Source organism: Microcaecilia unicolor, chromosome 7 (assembly GCF_901765095.1).
Source record: "Microcaecilia unicolor chromosome 7, aMicUni1.1, whole genome shotgun sequence".
Classification (NCBI taxonomy): domain Eukaryota; kingdom Metazoa; phylum Chordata; class Amphibia; order Gymnophiona; family Siphonopidae; genus Microcaecilia; species Microcaecilia unicolor.
The window spans coordinates 106,418,799-106,444,440 of record NC_044037.1 but is presented as its reverse complement, the minus strand read 5'-3'; the positions used below and the strand labels follow the sequence as shown (position 1 = coordinate 106,444,440).

General features: G+C 48.3%; 1 protein-coding gene across 4 annotated transcripts in view; it reads left to right on the top strand.

Annotated features, from left to right (window-relative positions):
• The window catches only part of HIRIP3 (HIRA interacting protein 3), a 156,311-nt gene extending 133,444 nt beyond the window's left edge, over nucleotides 1-22,867 (top strand). For all 4 annotated transcript variants that reach the window (XM_030208720.1, XM_030208717.1, XM_030208719.1 and 1 more), the window contains one exon: nucleotides 22,150-22,867. In XM_030208720.1, coding sequence (XP_030064580.1) covers nucleotides 22,150-22,334 — 185 coding nt within the window. In that variant the 3' untranslated portion in view covers nucleotides 22,335-22,867. The remainder of the gene's footprint in view (nucleotides 1-22,149) is intronic.
• The last annotated feature ends 2,775 nt before the right edge of the window (nucleotides 22,868-25,642 follow it).

The following is a 25,642-nucleotide window of genomic DNA, read 5'->3' as shown; positions in this document are numbered from 1 at the left end:
GAAAAAAAAAGATAGCATTAGAGGCAAAAAAAAAGCATAGTAAAAAATATTTTCGGTATATTAAAAGCAGGAAGCCGGCAAAAGAATCGGTTGGGCCGCTGGATGACCGAGGGGTAAAAGGGGCAATCAAGGAAGACAATGACGTAGCGGAGAGATTGAATGAATTCTTTGCTTCGGTCTTCACCGAGGAAGATTTGGGTGGGATACCGGTGTCAGAAATGATATTTCAAGTGGACGAGTCGGAGAAACTTACCGACTTCACGGTAAACCTGGAGGACGTAATGGGGCAGTTCAGCAAACTGAAGAGTAGCAAATCTCCTGAACCGGATGGTATTCATCCTAGAGTACTGATAGAACTGAAAAATGAGCTTACGGAGCTACTGCTAGTGATATGCAATTTATCCTTAAAATCGAGCGTGGTACCGGAAGATTGGAGGGTGGCCAATGTAACAACCAATTTTTAAAAAAGGTTCCAGGGGAGATCCAGGAAATTATAGACCGGTGAGTCTGACGTCGGTGCCAGGGAAATGGTAGAGGCTATTATTAAAAACAAAATTACAGAGCACATCTGAGGACATGAATTACTGAGACCGAGTCAGCACGGCTTTTGTGTGGGGAAATCTTGCCTGACCAATTTACTTCAATTCTTTGAAGGAGTAAACAAACATGTGGACAAAGGGGAGCCGGTTGATATTGTGTATCTGGATTTTCAAAAGGCGTTTGACAAGGTACCTCATGAAAGGCTACAGAGGAAATTGGAGGGTCGTGGGATAGGAGGAAAAGTCCTATTATGGATTAAAAACTGGTTGAAGGATAGGAAACAGAGAGTGGGGTTAAATGGGCAGTATTCACAATGGAGAAGGGTAGTTAGTGGGGTTCCTCAGGGGTCTGTGCTAGGACCGCTGCTTTTTAATATATTTATAAATCATTTAGAGATGGGAGTAACTAGCGAGGTAATTAAATTTGCTGATGACAAAAAGTTATTCAAAGTCATTAACTCGCGACAGGATTGTGAAAAATTACAGAAGGCCCTTACGAGACTGGGAGACTGGGCGGCTAGATGGCATATGACGTTTAATGTGAGCAAGTGCAAGGTGATGCATGTGGGAAAAAAGAACCCGAATTATAGCTATGTCATGCACAGTTCCATTTTAGGAGTTACGGACCAAGAAAGGGATCTGGGTGTCGTCATCGATAATACACTGAAACCTTCTGCTCAGTGTGCTGCTGAGGCTCGGAAAGCGAATAGAATGTTGGGTATTATTAGGAAAGGTATGGAAAACAGGTGTGAGGATGTTATAATGCCGTTATATCACTCCATGGTGCGACCGCACCTATTGTGTTCAATTCTGGTCACTGCATCTCAAGAAAGATATAGTGGAACTGGAAAAGGTGCAGCGAAGAGCGACTAAAATGATAGCGGGGATGGGATGACTTTCCTATGAAGAAAGACTAAGGAGGCTAGGGCTTTTCAGCTTGGAGAAGAGACGGCTGAGGGGAGACATGATAGAGGTATATAAAATAATGAGTGGAGTGGAACAGGTGGATGTGAAGCGTCTGTTCACGCTTTCCAAAAATACTAGGACTAGAGGGCATGCGATGAAACTAGTGTAGTAAATTTAAAACAAATCAGAGAAATGTTTTCTTCACCCAACGCATAATTAAACTCTGGAATTCGTTGCTGGAGAATGTGGTGAAGGCGGTTAGCTTGGCAGAGTTTAAAAAGGGGTTAGACGGTTTCATAAAGGACAAGTCCATAAACCGCTACTAAATGGACTTGGGAAAAATCCACAATTCCAGGAATAACATGTATAGAATGTTTGTACGTTTGGGAAGCTTGCCAGGTGCCCTTGGCCTGGATTGGCCGCTGTCGTGGATGGGATGCTGGGCTCGATGGACCCTTGTTTTTTTCCCAGTGTGGCATTACTTATGTTCTTATGTACTCTTCCCCCCCTCCGCCCCCATCCCATGTCTTCAGTTCCCCCAAATCTCTGTTTCTTCTGGTCTTGGTGATCCAGTTCTGATTTTACTATGTTATACATATGAATTTTTGCTTTTGCTTTTCTTAGGTAAATCCAAACTCCAGGCCTATATAAGCAGAGGACTTGTGCTATCTTGAAATGTATGCTCCATTCCTGAGATTAGAAAATGATGGTAAAATGTTGCATAGCAACTGTTGCTATGCAACCTGATATTGCGTTTACCTTGTTTGTGATATTGGGAAATTTGTTCCCTGGTGGAGGCTAACTGTTTGAAAAGACTTATTTGCTGATCTATCCCTCACCCAGTCATCTCTTGGTGCAGAGAGATTTCTGTATAGATTAAAGCATTGCTGTGGCTGAAGGCGATTCTCGCAGCATATTGACCAGCTGATGTGTAACCAGTGTGGTTCCCTCTGTACCAGAGTCAGGCACTCTAACAGTTCTCTTGAATCTGACCATTAATCACTAGAAACCTGTATGGGTCATATTTGATGAGAAATTCTGTAATAATGGAGCTTCACTTTTATGTGCTGCACAGCTACTTTGCTAATCCAACAGAAAAATCTGTAGGACAGCCTGATCTTGGAACATCTGAAGCAGCTCTAGTATAGTAACATAGTAAATGACGGTAGAAAAAGACCTGCATGGTCCATCCAGTCTGCCCAACAAGACAAACCCACATGTGCTACTCCTTGTGTATATCCCACCTTGATCTGTACCTGTCCTCTTCAGGGCACAGACCGTATAAGTCTGTCCAGCACTATCCCCGCCTCCCAACCACCAGCCCCGCCTCCCACCACTGGCTCTGGCACAGACCGTATAAGTCTGCCCAGCACTACCCTCGCCTCCCACCACCGGCTGGCTCTGCCACCCAATCTCGGCTAAGCTCCTTAGGATCCATTCCTTCTGAATAGGATTCCTTTATGTTTATCCCACGCGTGTTTGAATTCTGTTACCGTTTTCATTTCCACCACCTCCTGTGGGAGGGCATTCCAAGCATCCACTACTCTCTCCGTGAAAAAATACTTCCTGACATTTTTCTTGAGTCTGCCCCCTTCAATCTCATTTCATGTCCTCTCGTTCTACCGCCTTCGCACCTCCGGAAAAGGTTCGTTTGCGGATTAATACTTTTCAAATATTTGAACGTCTGTATCATATCACCCCTGTTTCTCCTTTCTTCCAGAGTATACATGTTCAGGTCATCAAGTCTCTCCTCATACGTCTTGTAACGCAAATCCCTTACCATTCTCGTAGCTTTTCTTTGCACCGCTTCAATTCTTTTTACATCCTTCGCAAGGTACGGCCTCCAAAACTGAACACAATACTCTAGGTGGGGCCTCACCAACGACTTATACAGGGGCATCAACACCTCCTTTCTTCTGCTGGTCACACCTCTCTCTGTACAGCCTAACAACCTTCTAGCTACGGCCACCGCCTTGTCACACTGTTTTGTCACCTTCGGATCCTCAGATACTATCACCCCAAGATCCCTCTCCCCGTCCGTACCTATCAGATTCTCCCCGCCTAACACATATGTCTCCCGAGGGTTTCTATTCCCTAAGTGCATCACTTTGCATTTCTTCGCATTGAATTTTAATTGACAAACCTTAGACCACTCTTCTAGCTTCCTCAGATCCTTTTTCATGTTTTCCACTCCCTCCCCGGTGTCCACTGTGTTGCATATCTTAGTATCATCCGCAAATAGGCAAACTTTACCTTCTAACCCTTCGGCAATGTCACTCACAAATATATTGAACAGAATCGGTCCCAGCACTGATCCCTGAGGCACACCACTACTCACCTTTCCCTCCTCCGAGCAAATTCCATTCACCACCACCCTCTGGCTTCTGTCCGTCAACCAGTTCCTAATCCAGTTCACCACTTCGGGTCCTATCTTCAGCCCTTCCAGTTTATTTAAGAGCCTCCTGTGGGGAACCATATCAAAAGCTTTGCTGAAATCTAAGTAGATTACGTCCATAGCTCATCCCTGATTCAATTCTCCTGTCACCCAATCAAAGAACTCAATGAGATTTGTTTGGCACAATTTCCCTTTGGTAAAACCATGTTGTCTCGGATCTTGCAACTTATTGGCTTCCAGGAAATTCACTATCCTTTCCTTCAGCATCGCTTCCATTATTTCCAGTTTCCAGCTTCTTCCCTATCCCCATTCTTGTGAAGAGGGACCACCTCCGCCGTTCTCCAATCCTTCGGAACCTCTCCCGTCTGCAAGGATATGTTAAATCTTTAAGAGGACCCGCCAGAACCTCTCTGAGCTCCCTCAATATCCTGGGGTGGATCCCATCCGGTCCCATGGCTTTATCCACCTTTAGCTTTTCAAGCTGTTCATACACTCTCTCTTCTGTGAACGGTGCTCTATCCACTTCAATCTCATTTATACTTTTTGCAGCCAATCGCGGTCCTTCTCCAGGATTTTCTTCTGTGAAAACAGAACAAAAGTATCTATTTAGCAAATTTGCTTTTTCTTCATCATTATCCACATAGCAGTTCGCAGTATCTTTTAGTCTCACAATTCCCTTTTTAGTCATTCTCCTTTCACTTATATACCTGAAGAAATTTTTGTCACCCCTCCTTACATTTCTAGCCATTTGTTCTTGCGCTTTCGCTTTCGCTAGACGTATCTCTCTCTTTGCTTCTTTCAGTTTCATCCTGTATTCCTCCTCGTGTTCCTTTTCTTTAGTTTTTGTGTATTTCTGGAACGCCAACTCTTTAGCCTTTATTTTCTCAGCCACTTGCTTGGAGAACCATATCGGTTTCCTTTTTCTCTTGCTTTTATTTACTTTCCTTACATAGTATAGAAACACCTTTGAATTTCTAGAAAGATGTGTTTGAAAGGCGACACCAAAGGAACATGAGAATACATCTCAGTAATGCATAAGGGAGATCAGGGACCCGGCTGACACATTCTTCTGAAAAAATGTGATTAAAAACCATATCTGAGAAGAGCACCTGTCAGAGTTCAGGAGCCAGGGATTAGAGGTGGTGAATAAACTGCTTAGAAACCCTTTCAGAATTTTGACTGGGGAAACTAGTGTACAGAAAAGAAGACTAGAGTGGCTGATGGTACTTACAGGCGCTCACTTTGATGGGGAGACATCTACTCCTTCTACCAAAGGAAGCCTCCTTTGAAAAACAGTGAGGTGATGTTTTTGCACTTTAGAGGAACATAAACCCCAAAAGAGCCAAGAGCCTGATTAAAGATGATTAGGTGTCAATCATTACATGAACTAGAAATGTGGACTGGACAAACTTCAGAGGGAAGCCAGTGTTTAAAAAAAATTTTTTTTTTAACCTGCTGCTGCTCCTTTTGATGTTGGGTACATCAATCCAACCGTTGCCTAAGGTGCAAATGTAATGCGCATTAGAAATCCGGTCCTAACGTGTTTGTGTGGGTTATGTGCTTATTAAATAGGCCCCATTGACAATATTAGGGCTTGCATTAAATACAAGTTAAATTACGTAAACATAATGTATTGGGGCATTTTTTGGTGGGGGTTTATTTTTCTCTGCCCCACCACCACATACAGAAACTTCACTTCTACAGCACAAAATTTTCCCCCATATCACCACCTCCCTCCCTGTGCTTACAAAGCCTTCCTCTGCCCACACTGCCTTCCTATTTCCTGGATCCTATCTACAGCCTCTTTTGCTAGTTACTGTAGAAGTAGAAAAGGCAGGCTCACTTATATAGTGGGGGAGCATAGAGAACTGCAGATACAGGTTTTAAACTCATAAAAATGTCCAGACATGTTACCCGTCCTTGTACCTTCTGGGCATTAATATAAAATTCTGCTGACTTCTGAAAAAAAGCCAAACAGTTGGCAATCCTGATTCCTGGGCACATCTCACAGGGCTTTCCTAAACATGGGGACACAAAATGTGTGTGTTTGTTACTTGACAGTACATGCAGCAACCAATAAGAAAATAAGAGTTGCCCTACTGGGTTAGACCAAAGGTCGATCTATTCCGGTATCCTGTTTCCAACAGTGGCTAGTTCAGATTACAAGTACCTGGCAGAATCCCAAAAAGTGGCAGGATTTCATGCTACTTACCCCCAGGGATAAGCAGTGAATTTCCCTAGGTCTACCTTAATAATGGTTTATGGACTTTCAAACCCATCTACATTAAACTGCTTTTACCACTAGCTCCAGCAGAGCTTAGCTATAGGTCGAGTGAAAGAATTTGTTTTACAGTGCTACTATGTAACTTCATGGAGTGTCCCCTAAAGCGAATGCTACATACCTGTAGAAGGTATTCTCTGAGGACAGCAGGCTGATTGTTCTCACTGATGGGTGACGTCCACGGCAGCCCCTCCAATCGGAAAACTTCACTAGCAAAGGCCTTTGCTAGTCCTCGCGCGCCCATGCGCACCGCGCATGCGCGGCCGTCTTCCCGCCCGAACCGGCTCGTGTTCGTCAGTCCCGTATGTAGCAAGACAAAGACAAGGGAAGACACAACTCCAAAGGGGAGGCGGGCGGGTTTGTGAGAACAATCAGCCTGCTGTCCTCTGAGAATACCTTCTACAGGTATGTAGCATTCGCTTTCTCCGAGGACAAGCAGGCTGCTTGTTCTCACTGATGGGGTATCCCTAGCCCCCAGGCTCACTCAAAACAACAACCATGGTCAATTGGGCCTCGCAACGGCGAGGACATAACTGAGATTGACCTAAAAAATTTACCAACTAACTGAGAGTGCAGCCTGGAACAGAACAAACAGGGCCCTCGGGGGGTGGAGTTGGATCCTAAAGCCCAAACAGGTTCTGAAGAACTGACTGCCCGAACCGACTGTCGCGTCGGGTATCCTGCTGCAGGCAGTAATGAGATGTGAATGTGTGGACAGATGACCACGTCGCAGCTTTGCAAATTTCTTCAATAGAGGCTGACTTCAAGTGGGCTACAGACGCTGCCATGGCTCTAACATTATGAGCCGTGACATGACCCTCAAGAGTCAGCCCAGCCTGGGCGTAAGTGAAAGAAATGCAATCTGCTAGCCAATTGGATATGGTGCGTTTCCCCACAGCCACTCCCCTCCTATTGGGATCAAAAGAAACAAACAATTGGGCGGACTGTCTGTTGGGCTGCGTCCGCTCCAGGTAGAAGGCCAATGCTCTCTTGCAGTCCAATGTGTGCAGTTGACGTTCAGCAGGGCAGGAATGAGGACGGGGAAAGAATGTTGGCAAGACAATTGACTGGTTCAGATGGAACTCCGACACAACCTTTGGCAAGAACTTAGGGTGAGTGCGGAGGACTACTCTGTTATGATGAAATTTAGTGTAAGGGGCCTGGGCTACCAGGGCCTGAAGCTCACTGACTCTACGAGCTGAAGTAACTGCCACCAAGAAAATGACCTTCCAGGTCAAGTACTTCAGATGGCAGGAATCCAGTGGCTCAAAAGGAGGTTTCATCAGCTGGGTGAGAACGACATTGAGATCCCATGACACTGTAGGAGGCTTGACAGGGGGCTTTAACAAAAGCAAACCTCTCATGAAGCGAACAACTAAAGGCTGTCCTGAGATCGGCTTACCTTCCACACGGTAATGGTATGCACTGATTGCACTAAGGTGAACTCTTACAGAGTTGGTCTTGAGACCAGACTCAGACAAGTGCAGAAGGTATTCAAGCAGGGTCTGTGTAGGACAAGAGCGAGGATCTAGGGCCTTGCCGTCACACCAGACGGCAAACCTCCACAGAAAGAAGTAACTCCTCTTAGTGGAATCTTTCCTGGAAGCAAGCAAGATGCGGGAGACACCCTCTGACAGACCCAAAGAGGCAAAGTCTACGCTCTCAACATCCAGGCCGTGAGAGCCAGGGACCGGAGGTTGGGATGCAGAAGCGCCCCTTCGTCCTGTGTGATGAGGGTCGGAAAACACTCCAATCTCCACGGTTCTTCGGAGGACAACTCCAGAAGAAGAGGGAACCAGATCTGACGCGGCCAAAAAGGAGCAATCAGAATCATGGTGCCTCGGTCTTGCTTGAGTTTCAACAAAGTCTTCCCCACCAGAGGTATGGGAGGATAAGCATACAGCAGACCCTCCCCCCTATCCAGGAGGAAGGCATCCGATGCCAGTCTGCCGTGGGCCTGAAGCCTGGAACAGAACTGAGGGACTTTGTGGTTGGCTCGAGATGCGAAGAGATCCACCAAGGGGGTGCCCCACGCTTGGAAGATCTGGCGCACCACTCGGGAGTTGAGCGACCACTCGTGAGGTTGCATAATCCTGCTCAGTCTGTCGGCCAGACTGTTGTTTACGCCTGCCAGATATGTGGCTTGGAGCACCATGCCGTGGCGGCGAGCCCAGAGCCACATGCTGACGGCTTCCTGACACAGGGGGCGAGATCCGGTGCCCCCCTGCTTGTTGACGTAATACATGGCAACCTGGTTGTCTGTCTGAATTTGGATAATTTGGTGGGACAGCCGATCTCTGAAAGCCTTCAGAGCGTTCCAGATCGCTCGTAACTCCAGAAGATTGATCTGCAGATCTCGTTCCTGGAGGGACCAGCTTCCTTGGGTGTGAAGCCCATCGACATGAGCTCCCCATCCCAGGAGAGACGCATCCGTGGTCAGCACTTTTTGTGGCTGAGGAATTTGGAAAGGACGTCCCAGAGTCAAATTGGACCAAATCGTCCACCAATACAGGGATTCGAGAAAACTCGTGGACAGGTGGATCACGTCTTCTAGATCCCCAGCAGCCTGAAACCACTGGGAAGCTAGGGTCCATTGAGCAGATCTCATGTGAAGGCGGGCCATGGGAGTCACATGAACTGTGGAGGCCATGTGGCCCAGCAATCTCAACATCTGCCGAGCTGTGATCTGCTGTGACGCTCGCACCCGCGAGACGAGGGACAACAAGTTGTTGGCTCTCGCCTCTGGGAGATAGGCGCGAGCCGTCCGGGAATCCAGCAGAGCTCCTATGAACTCGAGTTTCTGCACTGGGAGAAGATGGGACTTTGGATAATTTATCACAAACCCCAGTAGCTCCAGGAGGCGAATAGTCATCTGCATGGACTGCAGGGCTCCTGCCTCGGAAGTGTTCTTCACCAGCCAATCGTCGAGATATGGGAACACGTGCACCCCCAGCCTGCGAAGTGCTGCTGCTACTACAGCCAAGCACTTTGTGAACACCCTGGGCGCAGAGGCGAGCCCAAAGGGTAGCACACAGTACTGGAAGTGACGTGTGCCCAGCTGAAATCGCAGATACTGTCTGTGAGCTGGCAGTATCGGGATGTGTGTGTAGGCATCCTTCAAGTCCAGAGAGCATAGCCAATCGTTTTCCTGAATCATGGGAAGAAGGGTGCCCAGGGAAAGCATCCTGAACTTTTCTTTGACCAGATATTTGTTCAGGGCCCTTAGGTCTAGGATGGGACGCATCCCCCCTGTTTTCTTTTCCACAAGGAAGTACCTGGAATAGAATCCCAGCCCTTCTTGCCCGGATGGCACGGGCTCAACCGCATTGGCGCTGAGAAGGGCGGAGAGTTCCTCTGCAAGTACCTGCTTGTGCTGGAAGCTGTAAGACTGAGCTCCCTGTGGGCAATTTGGAGGTTTTGAAGCCAAATTGAGGGTGTATCCTTGCCGGACTATTTGTAGAACCCACTGATCGGAGGTTATGAGAGGCCACCTTTGGTGAAAAGCTTTCAACCTCCCTCCAACTGGCAGGTCGCCCGGCACTGACACTTGGATGTCGGCTATGCTCTGCTGGAGCCAGTCAAAAGCTCTTCCCTTGCTTTTGCTGGGGAGCCGAGGGGCCTTGCTGAGGCGCACGCTGCTGACGAGAGCGAGCGCGCTGGGGCTTAGCCTGGGCCGCAGGCTGTCGAGAAGGAGGATTGTACCTACGCTTGCCAGAAGAGTAGGGAACAGTCTTCCTTCCCCCAAAAAATCTTCTACCTGTAGAGGTAGAGGCTGAAGGCTGCCGGCGGGAGAACTTGTCGAATGCGGTGTCCCGCTGGTGGAGCTGCTCTACCACCTGTTCAACTTTCTCTCCAAAAATATTATCCGCACGGCAAGGCGAGTCCGCAATCCGCTGCTGGATTCTATTCTCCAGGTCGGAGGCACGCAGCCATGAGAGCCTGCGCATCACCACACCTTGAGCAGCGGCCCTGGACGCAACATCAAAGGTGTCATACACCCCTCTGGCCAGGAATTTTCTGCACGCCTTCAGCTGCCTGACCACCTCCTGAAAAGGCTTGGCTTGCTCAGGGGGGAGCGCATCAACCAAGCCCGCCAACTGCCGCACATTGTTCCGCATGTGTATGCTCGTGTAGAGCTGGTAAGACTGAATTTTGGCCACGAGCATAGAGGAATGGTAGGCCTTCCTCCCAAAGGAGTCTAAGGTTCTAGAGTCTTTGCCCGGGGGCGCCGAAGCATGCTCCCTAGAACTCTTAGCCTTCTTTAGGGCCAGATCCACAACTCCAGAGTCATGAGACAACTGAGTGCGCATCAGCTTTGGGTCCCCATGGATCCGGTACTGGGACTCGATCTTCTTGGGAATGTGGGGATTAGTTAGAGGCTTGGTCCAGTTCGCCAGCAATGTCTTTTTTAGGACATGGTGCATGGGTACAGTGGACGCTTCCTTAGGTGGAGAAGGATAGTCCAGGAGCTCAAACATTTCAGCCCTGGGCTCGTCCTCCACAACCACCGGGAAGAGGATGGCCGTAGACATCTCCCGGACAAAGGAAGCAAAAGACAGACTCTCGGGAGGAGAAAGCTGTCTTTCAGGAGAGGGAGTGGGATCGGAAGGAAGACCTTCAGACTCCTCGTCAGAGAAATATCTGGGGTCTTCTTCCTCTTCCCACGAGGCCTCACCCTCGGTGTCAGACACAAGTTCACGGACCTGTGTCTGCAACCTCGCCCGACTCGACTCTGTGGAGCCACGTCCACGATGGGGGCGTCGAGAGGTAGACTCCCTCGCCCGCATCGGCGAAGCTCCCTCTGCCGACGTAGTCGGGGAGCCTTCCTGGGAGGCGACGGCAGCCGGTACTGCACGCGGCACCGACGCCGGAGACCTCACCTCGGGCGATGGGCCAGCCGGCGCCACGCTCGACGGTAACGGTGGCGCAAGCACCGCCGGTACCGGAGGGTTAGGGCGCAACAGCTCTCCCAGAATCTCTGGGAGAACGGCCCGGAGGCTCTCATTCAGAGCGGCTGCAGAGAAAGGCATGGAGGTCGATGCAGGCATCGACGTCAGAACCTGTTCCAGGCGTGGAGGCTGTTCCGGGCTGTCCAGAGTGGAGCGCATCGACACCTCCTGAACAGAGGGTGAGCGGTCCTCTCGGTGCCGATGCCCGCTGGGTGCCAACTCCCTCGGCGACCCAGAGCTCTCGGTGCCGACACGGGAAGGAGACCGATGACGATGCTTCTTCGACTTCTTGGAACGAAGCATGTCACCGGAGCTTCCCGGCACCGACGAGGAGGACGTAGAATCCAGCCGTCGCTTCCTCGGGGCCGAGGCCGAAGGAGGTCGGTCTCGGGGGGGCTGTACCGCAGGAGCCCTCAGGGTAGGGGGAGACCCACCCGAAGGCTCACCGCCACCAGCAGGGGAATGGACAGCCCTCACCTGCACTCCAGACGAAGCACCACCGTCCGACGACATCAGCCGACGAGGTCCCAGTACCACCGACATCGTTGCAGCTGTCCGATGTCTCAGCGCCGATGCAGAGGGCCGATGCCTCGATGCACTCGATGCACTGGCGGCCGAGGATGAAGCTCCGGACGCTGAAGACGTCGATGCACTCGATACCCCCGGTGCCGATGCCGACGAAGAGCCCGAGAACAAAACGTTCCACTGGGCCAATCTCGCTACCTGAGTCCACTTTTGCAAAAGGGAACACAGACTACAGGCCTGCGGGCGGTGCCCAGCCCCCAAGCACTGAAGACACGACACGTGCCTGTCAGTGAGCGAGATGACCCGGGCGCACTGGGTGCACTTCTTGAAGCCGCTGGGAGACTTCGATGTCATGGGCGGAAAAATCACGCCGGCGAGATCAAAAGTCGAAATGGCGGAAAAGGCACCGAAAAAACAAGGGGAAGAAAACTTCGACCCGAGGCCTAAAAGCGGCCTACCCCGACGACGAAAGAAAACTTACCGGGGCGAAAAAGCTGAAAATAGCGGAGGGAAAAAAGACCCAAGAGTCTTTTTCCACACAGAATGGAGTTTTTTTTTTTTTTTGTAACAACACGACGAGCGCGCGAGGTCGACTTTGCGGGGCCCGACACGGCGAAAACACGACCGTACCGAGCGCGGACAAAAGAAGACTGACGAACACGAGCCGGTTCGGGCGGGAAGACGGCCGCGCATGCGCGGTGCGCATGGGCGCGCGAGGACTAGCAAAGGCCTTTGCTAGTGAAGTTTTCCGATTGGAGGGGCTGCCGTGGACGTCACCCATCAGTGAGAACAAGCAGCCTGCTTGTCCTCGGAGAATCATTGTACTTTTTGAAAGAGTAATCAATTCCCATTCCCCTCAGCCTTTCTTCTACATGCTGAACAGCCCTAACTTCTTTAGCCTTTCCTCATCCATCGCAATCTAATTCTGCCTTCTCTATACCTTTTCTAGTTTCACTATTTTTTTTTTGATAGCAACTACCAGAATTGCATACAATACTCAATGTGGTCACACATAGGGCAATACAGAGGCATTAGGACACTCTGCTTTATTCTCTGTTGTTTTCCTAATAATGCCTAACATTCTGTTTTCTTTTTGGCTGCCGCTGCACACTGAGCAGAAGATTTCAGTGTATGTTCATGGTGATAACCTGAATTCTTTTCCTCAGTGATGTCTCTTATTGTGGAACCTAGCATCGTGTAGCTATAAATTTGGATTGTTCCCAAATGTACATCACTTTGCACTTATTTATTGATTTATTTCCCTCAATTTTGGAGGAATTCATTCAAGGCTGTGTACAGCTTAGGTTCTTAAAAGAAATTTAAAATTGGAGTAAAAACATAGCTTTTTAATCAAGTTTAATTTAAGGCATCCTTCATTTGGAAGCCAGTTCCTGGTTCTGTTTACAGCTGCATGCTGCTGCTCAGGATTCATTGTTGTTCTATACATCCCTTGCTTCTGTGCTTAATTCAAGTTGTGTCATATACTTTTTAATTTTTATTTTTTGTTTGTAAACCACTTTGATAAGTTGTTTGGTAGTCTATCAACTCTTACTAATATAAATACCTAAATTTTCAGTTTATCCGAGAACAAGCAGGTCGTTGTATTCTCAAAGATGGGTGATGTCATCCAATGGAGGGCAGATGCTGACTAGCGATAATACTTAGAACTTTCTAGCAGCAACCCACCACGCATACGCTGGTCCTTCAGAATTCATTTTTCCATGGAGCAAGGAGGACGCGTATTCCTGTTCTCCTCATAGTGCATAGGCTTCTCTCTTTTTTTTTTTTTTTTTTGCGGTGCCTTCCTGTGTGGGTATTTTTCCCCATTTTTTTCAATAATTCTTCCTTTTTTTTCTTCAGTGTATTTCCTTTTATATTTAACTAGTAAAAAAGGCCCGTTTCCGAAACCAAAGAAACGGGCGCTAGCATGTGGCTTTTTTTGTGTGTGTGTGTGTATGTGTCACAAAGTTATTTTGTGTGTGTGTGTGTGTGTGTGTGTGTGTGTGTGTGTGTGTGTGTGTGTGTGTGTGAGGGTGCGGTGTGTGTGCAGGTTGTTGATGTGTGTCTTTTTTTGTTTTGTTTTTTGCTTGGGGGTTGTGGGATGTGCTGTGCCGGTCTGTTTTTGCACATACCCACAGCAGGAATATTCTTCTCTCGTTCCAGCGGTGGTTCTGTGCTCTCCGTGCTGCACAGATAATGAGCCATTCTGCTGGGGAATGCTCCTCCCTTATTATCACGTAGTTTCCTCTGATTGGTCCGACTTACGTTGCCTAGTGTTACCTGGGAACGGTGTTGTGATGGTCCTTTGTGTTTCAGAATGTTGAGGTTGTTTTTTCTGATTGGTCCGTCATGCGAGGGCGGGGCAGAGAGACATGGCCAGTGTTGTGGCTTCACCACCATGAATCCATGAACCCTTCAGGGAGTGACTGAGTGACTTCAGAACGTTGTCTTCAGAAAGTTGAGGGTGAGTTTTATTATAGTAGATAGTTTTTTGGCACTTCATGTTTCCTTTCTTTTTCACAAGTTACTAGGCTCATTTAGACCAGAGAAACAACCACAATTTGAATGCTGCCCCCTTTTCAGCTCACATTGAGGAGTTTAATTTGGCCACAATTCTTTTCTCAATGTCCCAGAAGACCCCCCCCCCCCCCCCCCCAGTGCCTTCAGAAGGTATTCTCAATGTAATCAGGTGATTTCTGTGATGGTCCCTCACTCTTGGTGCATCGAGTGTTTTGGGCCTGATCATAGCCTAACTCCTGTTCTCTTTGTTTAAAAATGCAGTTGAGGACACAGAGAGCGCAGCAGATCCAACAGGATAGACTTTTTGGCTCCTCAGAAGCATCGACCTTAGTGGCTGTCAAGATTTGACCATCCACTGGGAGTGCGTTGGCATTGAGAAGGTCTCTACCTCTTCACATCGGCCGCTGAGCGTAGGCCCCGGGACTGGTCAGCATCAGACCAGACATCAAGGACACATATGGATTTGACATTGATACCGAAGGACTAAGATGCTGAGCATTGGAGGAAGCCCAAAAAGCATAAGCATCAGTCCTCATCGTTGCATGGTGCTGGAAGCACCGGGGCATCGGTTTCACCGGTACCTGAGAAGCACCAGGAGGAATGCTTCTGGTTCGGCACAGACACTCTCAGTCCACCTCTGCCCCAGCTCCTCCTCCTTTGCTGATGCATTTTTTCAATGAGGGGGTCCGAGCCGTGCTCAGGGAAGGGCTGGCACAGATGATGCAGCTGCAGTCTGCTCAGGCATTGAGGGTGCTTGCACCAGCTGAGGATTAGCCCCAGAATCTTCCTGATGCTCCAACCATGCCTGTGCAGAGATCCTCAATGCTGGCACCTTGAAGGGTGCCAATATCAACATACAGTAACACTCTTGATGTTGGGGGAGGAAACTTCCCCAGAGTCAGAGAATGAGGTTGTACCTTGGCGCTCTTCTGGGCATAGTCAGGGTTCCACTCAGCTGAGGCAAGCACAGCTTAGTCTGAATATGATGGAGTCTAAATGGGACCACTCATGGGACTCAAAAGAGGACCCTCATTACTTCTCGGAGGAGGATTCTTATGGGGGTACCTTCTGATCCCTCCCTGTCTCAAGAGAAATATAAATCTTCACCTGAAGGTCTCTTTCACTGGTTTTGTTAAGGAGATGGCATCTGTCATTCCATTTAAATTTTTAAATTAGAGACTGAGGAAGAGCCCATGGCAGAGGTGTTAACGTTCCTGGACTACGAGTCTTTTCCTAAGGAAGGGGTCACAATACCATTGCATCCTATCCTTAAGGATGTACTGATGAGGAACTGGGAATCTCCCCTCTCAGTGCAGGCAACACCTAAGAAGATGGATAATGCAGTATTGTATCCAGAAGGCTCTCAGATTTGAGAGGGCTCAGTGCCCCCAGGAGAGAACTTGGACACTAGACTCATTTGGAAGGAAAGATTTTCAGTGTTTGATGCTCATTGCTCGCATCCAGTCCTACCAGCCCTACACGAGCCTTTACTTAGTACACACTGTCTTGTGGATTCTATCCCACAGGAGCTAGCTGCAGAGCTTCACCAGTTGGCTAGTAAGCAGCTGGAGTGCAGAAAATATCTGGCCAGGGTTGCCTACGACTCTTTTGACATAGTGTCCAGATTCTCTGCCATCTGTATGAGGAAGAGAAGTGCTGGAGCAATCAACACATAACGAGGGTTTTGTTTGGCAAAGACATCGGACAAAAAACCTATATCCGGTATTATGTAACACCAATATATCACAGAAAATAGAATATACAAAATCAGCTGTACACTATAAGACTCCTGAGGAAGGCGCTTTTTAGCGCTGAAACACAGCTGTGTCGAGTTTTTCACTGTGTAACTTGGAATAAAGGTTTGATTTTCAATATACGTCTTCCCCGGTTTCTTGGAGGAGCCTTCCCTTCCTACTCCCTGCTGTATGCGTTTCCTTGCGTAGGATCCTAGCTTACCTCCACCTTCTTGGTGGCATTTTCCTCTCTGACCTGGAACCAGCAGTTCAGGAGAAGTTGGTGGATGTTTCATGCCAGGGTGACAATCTGTTTGGAGATAAGGTAGAAAAGGCCAGTGACCTCATTAAGTATCATACAGATACCATCCAAACCCTGTCTTGGCACCGTCTTCCTTACATAGATTTTCCAGTGGGCCTACGCAGCAGCCCTGCTACATTCAAAGGCATAGATTTCTGCCTTTGATTTCTGCTCAAACTCAGTGCTCATGGCCTCGCCAGTCCTGCCCACAGAAGACCCAGCCACCTCCCCAGTCAAAGCAAGGGATGAGCTTTTGGCTGGATGCAGGAGAGCAAAGCCACACTGAAAGTAACTGTCTTGGATGGCTTACTGGGGGGGGTGGGGGCTAAATTTTTACAATCCCAGGTGGCCCTTTGTAACCTCTGACCGGTGGGTTCTTCAAAGAGTCCATCTCGGTTATGCCCTGCATTGGCACCAAAGAGCACCAAATTGCCCACTGAGAGTACTGTTCATCAGCTCTCAGCACAAAGCAGGTACTTGCAGAGGAAATCTCCACCTTTCTACAGGCCAATATGGTGAGACTCGTACCACCAGGGGAAGAAGGGAGGGGGGATTCTATTCCAGGTACTGCCTTGTGACCAAAACGACAGGAGGATTTTGTCCCATCCTAGACCTAAGGGGCCTGAACAAATTCCTGGTCAAAGAAAAGTTCAGGATGATTTCCCTGGGCACCCTTCTTCCCATGATTCAGGAAAACAATTGGCTATGCTTTCTGGACTTAAAGGATGCCTATACCCAGATTTTGATACTTCCCAATCACAGGAAGTATCTTATATTCTGCATAGGGAAACACCACTACTAGTACGGTGTTCTGCCATTGGTCTCGAGTCAGCTGTCACGGTATTCACCAGGTGTCTAGCAGTAGTTGCAGCTAGACACTTGTGATCTTGGGCAAGTCACTTAACCCTCCATTGCCTCAGGTACAAGCTTAGATCGTGAGCCCTCCTAGGACAGAGAAATATCCACTGTACCTAAGTGTAGCTCACCTTGAGCTACTACTGGAAAAGGTGTGAGTAAAATATAAATAAATAAATAAATAAATAAAAATAAAATAAGAGTATATGTGTTTCCCTATCTGAACGATTGGCTGGTCAAGAGCACATCGCAGGAGGGGGCATTAGAATCAATGCACCTATCTGTTTGGGTGTTGGAGCTACTAGGGTTCATCATAAACTACCCCAAGTCCCACCTACACCTGGTCCAGCAATAAGAGTACATAGGAGCCAAGCTGGATACATTGCAGGCTCTGTCTTTTCTTCCACAAGCGAGAGCGGAGAACTTATCAAAATTCGTCTCACAAGTTCAAAGCAGCAAGCAGGTCACAACTTGGCAAATATTGAGATTGATGGGCCATATAGCCTCAACAGTGCGTGATACTCCCATGGCAGGTCTCCAATTGAGAGAAGCCCAATGGACCCTAGCTTCCCAGTGGTCTCAGGCGACCAAGAATCTAGCGGATGTCATCCACATTCCTTCTCTGATGGTTAATTTGGACAAATTTGACTGTGGGACTACTATTCCAAATTCCACCTCCTCAGAAGATGCTCAGAACAGATGTATCCAACCTAGGATGGGGAGCTCATGTGGGTGAGCTTCACACCCAGGGAACTTGGTCTCCTCAGGAAACAGATCTCCATATCAACCTCCTCAAGCTAACAGCCATTTGGAATGCTCTAAAGGTTTTCAGATATCATCTATATAATCAAATTGTACTTACTCAAAGAGACAACCAAGTTGCAATGTTTTATATAAACAAGCAAACATAAGGGTACACGATCCTTCCCCCTATGTCAGGAAAGAGTGGGAATGTGGCACTGGGCCCTCATTCACATAATAGTTCTCTGAGCCACATACCTCCCAGAAAATGACAGCTGCCTGGCGGACAGACTGAGCAGGGTTTGCAACCACATGAGTGGTCTCTCAACATGGGCGTAGCCCACAATATCTTCCCAAAGTGGGGCACCCACTCAGTGGATCTTTTTGCCACTCATGGTCCCCTAGTTTTGTTCCAGGCACAGATCACATGGCAGACTAGCGTTGGACGACTTTCTCCATCACTAGGGAAGAGACTTCTGTATGTTTGTCCTCCAATACCTCTCATAGAGGAGACTTCAGTGAAACTCAAGCAGAACTAGGGAACCATGCTCCCAATCAAGCCTTACTGGCCAAGGCCGATCTGGTTTCCTCTTCTTCTGGAGTTGTTCTCCAAGGATCCATGGAGCTTGGAATATTTTCCAACCCTCATCATGCAGAACGAGAGATCCCTTCTACATCCCAACCTCCAATCCCTGGCCCTTGTGGCTTGGATGGTGAAAGCATAGAATTTAGATTTGCCGGAGGGCATCTCTCGCATCTTGATGGCTTCCAGGAAAGACTCCATTAAGAGATATTACTAATTTAAGCGAAGGAGGTTTGCTGTTTGATGTGAGGGCAAGGCCTTAGATCCCCTCACCTATCCTACACAAAAACTACTTGAATACCTTATATACCTCCTGAGTCTGTTTTTTAAAAAAACAACTCTGTAAGAGTTCATCTCTGTGCAATTAGTGCTTATCACCATGTAGAAGGTATGCTCATCTCTGTACAGACTCTAGCTGTGCTTCATGAGAGTTTTGTTACTAACAAACCTCTCTGTCAGACCTCCAACTGTGTCATGGGATCTCAACGTTGTCCTCACCCAGCTGACGAAAGCTCATTTTGAGCCACTAGATTCCTGCCGTCTGAAGTACTTGGCATGGAAAGTTGTGTTTTTGGTGGCTCACAGGTCTGTGAGCTTCAGGCCCTAGTAGCTAATCCATCTTACACTAAGAAGGGCATAATCAAAAGGGACGCCCAAGTTTTGTTGAGGACGTCCTCACAAAACGTCCCGATGGAGGGGCAGGGAAACCCGTATTATTGAAACAAGATGGACGTCCATCTTTCGTTTCGATAATACGGTCGGGGACGCCCAAATCGTGAAATTTAGGTTGTCCTTAGAGATGGCTGTCCCTAGACTTGGTCGTTTCTGATTTTTGGCGATAATGGAAACCAAGGACGCCCATCTCAGAAACAACCAAATGCAAGCCCTTTGGTCATGGGAGGAGCCAACATTTCTAGTGCACTGGTCCCCCTGACATGCTAGGACACCAACCGGGCACCCTAGGGGGGCACTGCAGTGGACTTCATAAAATGCTCCCTTACCTTATGTGCAGAGCCCCCCCACCCCCCCCCCCCTAAAACCCACTACCCACAACTGTACACCACTACCATAGCCCTTACAGGTGAAGGGGGGTACCTAGATGTGGGTACAGTGGGTTTTGGAGGGCTCACTGTTTCCTCCACAAACGTAACGGGTAGGGAGGGGAATGGGCCTGGGTCCGCCTGCCTGAAGTGCATAGCACCCACTAAAACTGCTCCAGGGACCTGCATACTGCTGTCACGGACCTGAGTATGACATCTGAGACTGGCATAGAGGCTGGCAAAAAATATTTTTAAAGATATTTTTTGAGGGTGGAAAGGGGGTTAGTGACCACTGGGGGAGTAAGGGGAGGTCATCCCCGATTCTTTCCAGTGGTCATCTGGCATTTCGGGCACCTTTTTCTGCCTTGATCGTAAGAAAAACAGAACCAGGTAAAGTCGTCCAAGTGCTCATCAGGGACGCCCTTTCTTTTCCATTATTGGTGAGGACGTCCATGTGTTAGGCACGCCCAAGTTCCGCCTTCGCTATGCCTCCGATACGCCCCCTTGAACTTTGGCCATCCCTGCGATGGAAAGCAGTTGGGGACGTCCAAAATCGGACACCCATCTTCCGATTTGTATCAAAAGATAGGCGTTCTTCTCTTTTGAAAATGAGTCCGTAAATTTCCACACAATAGAGTAGTTGTACGCACATACCATAATTTCCTTCCTAAGATAGTGTTGGAGTTCCATCTTAATCAGTCAATTGTCCTACCAACATTTTTCCTAAAACCACATGCCCATCCTGGCGAGATTATACTGCATATACCTTAGTTTACAAGCAAGCCTTAGCCTTCTATCTGGAGCGAACTAAAGCCCATAGACATACACCCAGCTTTTTGTTTCTTTTGACCCAAACAGGGGGTAGCCATTGGCAATTGCACAATTTCCAATTGGCTAGCAGCTTGCATATCCTTTACTTATGCCCAGGCTGGGCTAATTCTAGAGGGTCATGTCAAGGCTCATAATGTCAGAACCATGCCTTCGTCGGTAGCCCTTTTGAGATCAGCCTCCATAGAGATTTGCAAAGCTGTGACTTAAATTGTCATCTATCCCCACATTCACATCTCATTACTGCCTTCAGCAGGATATACAACATGACTGCTGGTTCGAGCAAGCAGTCCTGAATAATTTGTTCGGTGTGTAGAATCCAACTCTTCAATTTCACCACCACCCCCCCTCCACCAGGCCCAAGTTTGTTCTGTTCCAGACTGCACAACTTTATAAAATGTCTAAGGGACCCAGCTTGCATGTCGGTCAGGAAGGCAGCGAATATGTGGTGGGATGCTGCCAAAACGTTCTTTGTTAATACTGCTACTCAGCATTCGCACCAGGCTCCTTTTGATGATGTCACTCATCTGTGAGAATATTTGGCCTGCTGTCCTCAGAAAACATCTGCTACAGGTGAGTAATTTTGCTTTATAGACACTTAAGAACAAAAGTCCTGGTTATAATGTATGTGGTGGTAAAAAATATATATACATAGTAACATAATAGATGACGGCAGAAAAAGACCTGCACGGTCCACCCAGTCTGCCCAACAAGATAAACTCACATGTGCCATTTTTTTGTGTATACCTTACCTTGATTTGTACCTGTCTTTTTCAGGGCACAGACCGTGTAAGTCTGCCCAGCACTATCCCCGCCTCCCAACCACCAGCCCCGCCTCCCACCACCGGCTCTGGCACAGACCATATAAGTCTGCCCAGCACTATCCCCACCTCCCAACCACCAGCCCTGCCTCCCACCACCGGCTAAGCTTCTGGGGATCCCTTCCTTCTGAGCAGGATTCCTTTATGTTTATCCCACGCATGTTTGAATTCCGTTACCGTTTTACTCTCCACCACCTCCCGCGGGAGGGCATTCCAAGCATCCACCACTCTCTCCGTGAAAAAATACTTCCTGACATTTTTCTTGAGTCTGCCCCCCTTCAATCTCATTTCATGTCCTCGTTCTACCGCCTTCCCCTCTCCAGAAAAAGTTTGTTTGCAGATTAATACCATTCAAATATTTGAACGTCTGTATCATATCACCCCTGTTTCTCCTTTCCTCCAGGGTATACATGTTCAGGTCAACAAGTCTCTCATACGTCTTGTAACGCAAATCCCATACCATTCTCGTAGCTTTTCTTTGCACCGCTTCCATTTTTTTAACATCCTTCACAAGATACGGCCTCCAAAACTGAACACAATACTCCAGGTGGGGCCTCACCAACGTCCTATACAGGGGTATTAAAACCTCTTTTCTTCTGCTGGTCACACCTCTCTCTATACAGCCTAGCAATCTTCTAGCTACGGCCATCGCCTTGTCACACTGTTTCGTCACCTTCAGGTCCTCAGATACTATCACCCCAAGATCCCTCTCCCCGTCCGTACCTATCAGACTCTCACCGCCTAACACATACGTCTCCCGTGGATTTCTACTCCCTAAGTGCATCACTTTGCATTTCTTCGCATTGAATTTTAATTGCCAAACGTTAGACCATTCTCCTAGCTTCCGCAGATCTTTTTTCATGCTTTCCACTCCCTCCGGGGTGTCCACTCTGTTGCAAATCTTGGTGTCATCCGCAAAAAGGCAAACTTTACCTTGTAAGCCTTCGGCAATATCACTCACAAATATATTGAATAGAATATATATATGCAGGGCGGGATTCAAGGGCACTGTAAGAGTTGAGCATATCAAAAGAAGAAAGAATGTTACTGATGTCTTTATGTTTTTGTTTTGTTTGTTGTTTTGTTTGTTTGTTTTAACATTTTAAATCTCACTTCATCTCTTGTCCTGTAGGTCGCCTGCGGCGTAGGAATATTTGGAATCCTTACCAGACTCCTTTGGACACGTCTCTGGGTGAGAACTACAAAAGATCAGTTGAATCTGATTCAGATGAAAGCAAAGACCCTCCCAAGAAGAAAAGGCGCATGGAATGGTCCAACCTACAGGGAATTATCAGTGACAGTGGGGACAGTGATTAGTGCATTCTCTCCTTTGCTTTGTGCATCTTTTATATATTTTCAGAAACAGTTCCAGTGTGGTATGAAAGGCTGCTTATTTCGTTTTTCATCCTGAATTCTGTTTTTATGATGTGTGAAATGCTTTTTTATGTAAATAAATAGCTTTTTCTATGTTAGTTTCCTGGTGCAGAATTTTTGTAATTCTCTCCCCCTCCCACCCTCAATGCTTCTCTGGCTCTGTCTCAGCAACTTGAATCATAAGTTGTTATAATGAGGTCAATTTAAACCCCTATGGTTTTTAGGCCTGTAAATAGTAGAATTTAAATGTCAAATGGGCGATTTTTTAAAATACTATTTTACACATGTAAAAGCTGTGTGTCAGCACTTTCATGTTTAGGGTACCATCTTTCAGCACATCTAAAGTGTCAGGCCTTTCTTAAAGGGAGCAATACTTCTCCAGCCACTTTTCTTCTTTTGAGCTGCTTTTGGTGTCTTTCCTGTGGCAATTTTCTTGCTGATGATTTCAGCACTGTAGGCACTGTCCTGCAGGGAGCCATTTCTTCAGTTCATAGTGGCCAGGATTTCCATTCAGACCATTCCATCGTCTTTCAGAAGGTCGTTTCAGCATTTCATGTTAATCAGTTGATCTTGCTGCCTTCCTTTCAGAGACAGGATTATGAGGAAGACTTTTGTGTTCTCCATCTCCTTGCTGTGTGTAGAGCTATAATGCATTATCTGCAAATACCCAATGACTTTTGTAGGTTGGACAGGTGGCTCAAGGAAGTGATCATGTTGGGCTACATTCTCAAGAACACAACAGCAGAGGTGACAAAAAAGTCCCAAAGCAAATGCTGTAGTGCAGAAATTTATTGGTAGGTATCAACGACTGAACATGAGCTGTGTTTCGGCCGTTAGGCCTGCCTCAGCAATCTATATCAGCAATCTCACAATGATAGAAAAGAATTCTGAAATAAACATCAACAGCTGCACCAGTACTTACGTATTAACAATACTCTGCCGTTATGCAGCGCTGCATAACTGCAAAGTATTGTTAATGCGCAGTACTGGTGCAGTTCTTGCTGTTTATTTCAGAATTCTTTTCAAGATTGCTGATACAGGCTCCTGAGGCAGGCCTCACGGCCGAAACACAGCTCAGGTTGAGTCTTTGATACCTACCAGTAAATTTCTGCACCACACCATTTGCTTTGAGACTTTTTTGTCACCTTTATTGTTATTGTTTTCATTTATCTTATGCAAAGACTAGTTCTTCCCCTTGTTTTTATGTTTTCTCCGAGGACAAACAGGCTGCTTGTTCTCACGAATGGGTGACGTCCACGGCAGCCCCTCCGACCGGAGATCTTCACTAGCAACAGCGTTTGCTAGCCCTCGCGTGCGCATGCATCGTGCGCATGCGCGATCCTCTTCCCGCCCGAACGCGCTCGTTCGTCAGTCTTCTTTTTTCCGCGGCTCAGGACGGCTGTTTTTCGGTCGGTCTTTTCGCCGGAAGTGTCCGTTTTTTGTCTTTTCCATCGTGTGTCTCTTACTTTTTTTTTTTAAACTTCCTTTATTTCGAGTTTTTCCTGTAAGTTTCCTTTCGTTGTCAAGCGCGGCCTTTTTCGCCGCCCTTAAGGGTTTTTTTCTAACTTTTTTGGTGCCATTAGTCATCATCGCAAATTTTGACTTCGCCGGCGTGATTTTTCCACCCATGTCCTCGAAGCCTCCCAGCGGCTTCAAAAAGTGCACCCAGTGCAGCCGGACTATCTCCCTCACTGATAGGCACATTTCATGCCTTCAGTGTGTGGGGGGCCGGGCATCGCCCCCAGGCCTGTAATCTCTGTCTTCTCTTGAAGAAGCGGACTCAGGTGGTGAGATTGGCCCAGTGGAACCTTTTGTTCAGGGCCTCGTCCGGTGCTTCGACGTCTTCGGTACCGAGGTCATCGTCCGGTGTGTCGACGTCGGCGGTACCCAGCTCTTCTGCCGGTGATCCAGCGTCTGCGATACTGAGGTCATCGGTGGTATCGATGTCGTCGGAGGGTGCTTCGTCTTCCGGAGTGCAGGGTGAGGGCTGTCCATTCCCCTGCTGGTGGCGGTGAGCCCTCGAGTAGGTCTCCGCCTGCCTCGAGGGCTCCTGCGGTACAGACCCCCCTCTTTCAGACCCGGCCCACAGGAGACGTGTGGATTCCACGTCCTCCTCTTCGGTACAGGGAGGTACCGGTGACGTGCTTCGTGTGAAGGCAAAGAAGCATCGTCATCGGTCGCCTTCCAGACGCGGTACCAAGAGCTCTGGGTCGCCGGTGCCTCCGGCACCCAAGCGTCAACATCGGGAGGACCGCTCCCCTCCATTCAGGAGGTGTCGATGCGCTCCCCTGTGGACAGCCCGGTACCGCCTCCGCGTCCTGTACAGATTCGCAGCTCGTCGCCGGTACTGGACTCCTTGCCTCTCTCGACAGCCACTCTGAACGAGAGCCTCAGGGCCATCCTTCCAGGGATCCTGGAAGAGCTGTTGCGCCCTTCTCCACCGGTGGCGGGGGTGCTTGCGCCGCTGGTACCGACGACTGAGGCGACGGCTGGGCCCTCGTCCGTGGTGAGGTCTCCCGTACCGGTACCGCTTGCGGTACCGGCATCGGCTGCCTCCCAGGCGGACTCCCCAACGACATCGATGGAGGGAGCTCCATCGCCGCCGGTATGGGAGTCCTCCTCTCGACGCTCCCACCGTGGTCATATTCCTATGGAGTCGAGGCGGGCACGGCTTCGGACTGAAGTTCATGAACTGGTGTCCAATACCGATGGTGAGGCCTCGTGGGAGGCAGAGGAAGACATCAGATATTTCTCAGATGAGGAGTCTGATGGTCCTCTTCCTTCTGATCCCACTCCCTCTCCTGAAAGACAGCTTTCTCCTCCCAAGAGTCTCTCTTTCGTGGCCTTTGTCCGGGAAATGTCTACGGCCATTCCCTTCCCTGTGGTTACGGAGGATGAGCCAAGGGCTGAAATGTTAGAGCTTTTGGACTATCCTTCACCGCCTAAGGAATCGTCCACACTACCCATGCATCATGTCCTCAAGAAGACATTGCTGGCGAACTGGGCGAAGCCACTAACTAATCCCCACATTCCCAAGATTGAATCCCAGTATTGGATCCATGGGGACCCGGAGTTGATGCGGACTCAGTTGCCTCACGACTCTGGTGTGGTGGATCTGGCCCTTAAGAAGGTCAAGAGTTCTAGAGAGTAATCTTCGGCGCCCCCAGGCAAAGACTCTAGAACCTTGGATTCTTTTGGGAGGAAGGCCTGCCATTCTTCAGTGCTCATTTCCAAAATTCAGTCCTACTAGC